Here is a 4659-nt window from a genome sequence, read left to right on the forward strand (position 1 = left end):
TTTTATATTTATTTTCCAATTTTTTTTTTATATGCAAGTATACAAGGAGAAATATACTTTATTATCTTTACAGAAAAAATAAAGGATTCTCACCTTGAGCTTTCATATAAACAAAACTATCAGGTGAGATACAAAGTTAAAAGCATGGTGGTTAGAGAAGAAAAGGATTTGGGAGTTGAGCAAATCACAGGCTTTCCCAGAGCAATCAGTATAATCTGCAGTAAAAAGTTGTTTGTGAAGAAAGTGTAATATTTGTTTTATTATTATTATTTAAAAAAAAAAATGCTTTAAAACTGCACCTTTTAGTTAGCATTTGACTATGCAGTATTTTGCTTAGCTGGTAGACTCAAAACTRTAACTGTGTCTTACTCAACCCAGATGCAGAGGCCGAGCAGTGACAAGTGTGCAAATGAGCAGCTGAGAATCATGCTCAGAGAACAGGTAGGAACACGCTCGGGTTCTGTGGAAATCAGGGATTCTTACACCGTGGCCGAATGTTTCTGCTGCCTTTGGGTCACTAATGCCTGTAAAGGCTGCGTCTAAAATACATTACTTTTAAGAGCAGAACCTGGGGACACTCTCACTATTTTCTTTTTTTTTTTTCCTCAGTGAGTACCCAAGCCCCCCAGAGTGTCTCTTAAAACCCAATACTTCAGCCGGTAGCAAGAGCCGTTATGACTTATGTTGCAAAGAAGTGTGGCATTTGCTTCCAGCCTCCTGCCATCGTCCTCATCTACAAGGACGAAGACAAGGACAAAACTCGCCAGCGTATCATGCCTATCCGAAATTTCTCCAAGTTCTCAGGTGTGGTATGTTCACTTGCAGCATGTCTTAGATCCAGTAAAATGAGAAAGCAGGAATGGCTTCCTTATCCACTTATTTTTAGTGACTCTTGAGCTGCTTTTTGCCAGCAGGAGCTGCGGAGCTCCAGGCTGCATCCTAAAGTGAGCAGCAGCACTGCTAAGTTGGGATGTCTTGCRTGTGAGGGCTTAGGAAAAGTGGATGTATTTATATAATGAGTTGCTTGCAGCTGTAATTCTGTATGCTGATCTTCTCTTTAGACTGTAGCAGAGCGGCTGAGCAGCTGAAGAACAACCCTCGACACAAAGCTTACCTGGAAGGAGTCTCGCTGCGTCAGCTGGAGAAGTTCTATGGTTTGCTGAAAGGTCATTTGGGAGGACAGAGTCTAGCTGAGAGCTTGGAACAGATTCGTCGGGAAGAGACCATCGACCCAGAAGAGGATATGAACAAATTAGATGATAAAGAGCTAGCCAAAAGGAAGAGCATCATGGACGAGCTCTTTGAAAAGAACAGGAAGAAGAAAGATGATCCAGATTTTGTCTACAATGTTGAGGTTGAGTTTCCACAGGATGAGCAGCTGGAGTCCTGTGGTTGGGATGTGGAATCAGGTGAAGAAATCTGATTTTGGGAAAAGAGGGACAGTTCAGGGAGAAAATCTACATTTCTCACGGAGAAAATAACATTCATCTATCACTTGTTTACATTTCATTTCAATCAGCTTTGGCAGAACACCTGACTTGCATCACAGCTTGCATCGCTGTGTTCTATTCAGCTTCATCTTAAAAAGAAGTGTTAAATATTTCTATCTTGAAAGCAATGTTCACATTCACTGCATAGCTGTAGTATTTATTGTTGCTTGTTGGAATGATAACTATATATTAGTCTGTTTTCTGGATAAATTAACATTGCAATGAGAATATTACTTTCACAGTTTCCTGAGTGATGCTCAAGTCTGCAGCCAACGGTTGCACAAATATAAGTTCTTAYATTTAAGAAGCAGAACGTTTAGAATGAAAGTTAGTTCTGACAGTGCAGTTTAAGACCCAGGGTTGTGAATTAATAAGGTGTTTTCCTTAAATGACTAAATGATTTTCCATCAGTACATGCTCGGCCCTGGGAAAATGTGCTTGTGTTATCCGAGGAACGTTGAGTTGAGGACTTTCTAGAAAATTGTGTGACAGCAGAAGCTTCCCACATTTTGACCACCTGAACTCAGTTGGATTGTGAGGGGTCCAAGAGGAGTCAGGGCCTTCATCTCAAGTTAAATATCATCAAACAAACAGCTGCCTGAGGTAACTAAAGAGAGGTGCAAATTGCCCCTGAGACTGATTTATTTCCTCTCCTTCCTCCTTCTACAACTACGTTCTACAAATGGATTAAAACATTCCAGACTTGGTCAATAAGACTTTCATAGCACTGACATTGGTACCTGGAATAGTTCTCTTCCTACAAATGGAAATGACAGAATCGGTCCTATGAAAATTGTAAAATCATAATTTAAATCAGGGTGCTCTGGAGCAGATGAGTGAGCTTTAGTTTGTCCAATGCAGTCTCTATTTCAGAAGAGAAACAAAAATTGATGTCTCGTTTGCCAAAAATTAATAAAATAAACCCTGGTTCATCTCATTTGCTAATGGATGGCACAGGCATATATCTGGAACAATCAATTCTTTCTCCTYCTCAGCCCAAAACTGCAACAGAGCAGCAGAAGAAGGTCCTGATGGAGGCTCAGTAGTAAGTCTCGGTGAGTTTGTCTCAACATTGTTCATCTGCTGGTGGTCAGCACAGAAGCTCAGTTCAGTGAGTGAGGTCCCTGCCTCTGCTGCTTTGTGCCACGCACATTAACTTACCTGCTCTCAAGGGGTCACTTCAAGTGCTGACAAATCAGCAAATTTCAGGCCAGTTAGAAAGGTACCTTGGGTTTGTGTCTCGAATAGAAGTAAAGATACCATAACAACAAGTTACAGGAGTTGTAACTGCTTTAACCTTCACTTTATTTTTTCCTAGCACAAGATAAAAAATGTTTCCTGCACTTTGGATGAAATTCCCAGCTGCTGTTTGTGTATCCCCAACTAAGATGCTATCTTCAACATCATATTACTCATATCCTTATGCGTATTCAAAGGGAAAGTTCAGCATAGGAACAGAAAGCCAAACKCTGTCACTCTCAGGGATTGTGACAGACCACAGGAGGGCTTTTCATGTCTGTTCATCTCTGTTTTTTCTCAAGTACCCATCCTCTTCTGTGCTGCGGCAATGTTTGGTAGAAGGATGTCATGGATCACAGTACTTTAGTAGCTGTTAGGTGTCTTTGCACATGTATCTGGCTGTGTTAAATGTCTTCCTTCCCGAAAGATGATTTATTGCTTTCTGCTTCCCATATAGACTCTCTGGTGGTGGGGGAGACATTCAGGCTTCCTTGGCCTACAATTCCAGTAGCATCTGACTCCTCCTTGAACAACTGTGTCAAGATCATCTTTTTTTTCCCTGCCTTGTTAAACAAGCTGAATAAAAATCAGAGTGTTTCCCCAGGACAAGCTTAGTCTTCATGTCAAGGCTTAGATGCAAATGCTTTGGGGTTAAGCAGCACTGGTAAAAGACTTTAAGTTGAATGTGTTTTGGTAACACTGGGAGGTTTTTGGTGTGGAAATGTTCCCTAGCATTTGGTTTGAAGCCCAGGCTTCGTGTTTATCAGTTGCTGTAGAGACACTAAAAACTCCCTTATGAGGGATGTCTGTAATGGATGATCTAAGTGGAGTTTCTCATTTCGGGCTAACCTTTCTACCTGGAACATTACAGAATTACAGTTTAACCAAAATACACATTATTATGCCCATTCTTTGTGCCAAACGCTGACTCCATTGTGCTGAAAGTCATCTAAACCAGCTACACTGCACTGCTGCTTAATGACAGACTGAAARCACGGATCATCTGCAGTTGACATCTCAAAAGATTTATGTGTCCCAAACTTCGGAGACCAAGAATCTCGACCTAACAAAACGGCAAAGAGCATGAGGCTGGSTGCAATTGCAAACGAGAAGTAACAGCAATTGCATGGAGAAAAATGTAAGGAAGAAAGAAAAAAAGCACCATATTAGGAAAAGCTTCATGGCACAATGCAGGACTTGTGAAAACAGCAGTTTTACATTCCAGGAATTTGTTTGGACAAGGCCCTAGGGAAGGCACGAGGAGGCTTTGATCCCCAAACCAGGCACGCAGAGCTTGCGGTGGCTCTTTCCTCCTCCAGCTCCTATAATGCTCCGAGGGACCCAGTGAATTTCCTTGCTGCCTGGTGTCAGCCCTGCCCCAAGGTAAGAAGGTGAACTATTTTCTGCACAAACACCATCCTTATTAGCGGGCACTTGGCTGTTCATCTCTACCAAGGAACATCTCAGCCCCTTGGCTGACTCTGTCTTGCTGGAGGAGGATTTTATGCCCATGACGGCAGGGCACAGCCCGGCGCCCTCGTCCTTTTAACACACACGTCCCTATAATGTGCTCCAGCTGCAAACGTGCCGTGATGAAAACGCATCGAGGAACCGAGGGGGCAGGAAGTGATTTGGCCAGGAGACGAGAAAAAGAGAAACATCTGACGAAAAGAGATTGTGCAGAGAAGTCAGGCTGTTTGCCAACTGCAGGGAGAGGCCCACTGCAAGAGGGAAGGAAAAAAAAAAAAGAGCAGCAGCAGTCGGGAGAAACTTCCAGAAGAGGAAGAGAGTTCTTACCAGCAAAGAGTATTCCTCCCCCAAGAGTATTTCTACCCAGGGGGCCAGACCCAGGCTTTGCCATGGTAGCCACATGTGCCCAGATGGACTTTTGGGGCCATCTGCAAGTCCTCTGCTGTGCACTGGGCTCCTT

At 42.8% G+C, this 4659-nt stretch overlaps 1 protein-coding gene across 1 annotated transcript; it reads left to right on the forward strand.

Moving 5' to 3' along the window:
- The first annotated feature begins 328 nt into the window (after window positions 1-328).
- On the forward strand, window positions 329-2338 carry CEP19 (centrosomal protein 19). Its single transcript, XM_026036423.1, has 3 exons — window positions 329-441; window positions 610-804; window positions 1062-2338. Exons 2-3 carry the CDS (start codon window positions 675-677, stop codon window positions 1421-1423), a joined length of 492 nt encoding a protein of 163 aa, XP_025892208.1. The 5' UTR covers window positions 329-441; window positions 610-674; the 3' UTR covers window positions 1424-2338.
- The last annotated feature ends 2321 nt before the right edge of the window (window positions 2339-4659 follow it).

Source organism: Nothoprocta perdicaria, unplaced genomic scaffold (assembly GCF_003342845.1).
Source record: "Nothoprocta perdicaria isolate Ctin4 unplaced genomic scaffold, notPer1 scaffold_177, whole genome shotgun sequence".
In the NCBI taxonomy this organism is placed as follows: Eukaryota; Metazoa; Chordata; class Aves; order Tinamiformes; family Tinamidae; genus Nothoprocta; species Nothoprocta perdicaria.

What these genes read in the sequence shown, in the direction of transcription:
- CEP19 (XM_026036423.1), top strand. Translation starts at nt 675, where the DNA reads ATGACTTATGTTGCAAAGAAGTGTGGCATTTGCTTCCAGCCTCCTGCC. An exon ending in AAATTTCTCCAAGTTCTCAG is followed by an intron (nt 805 to 1,061) that starts GTGTGGTATGTT and finishes TCTTCTCTTTAG; the next exon opens with ACTGTAGCAGAGCGGCTGAG.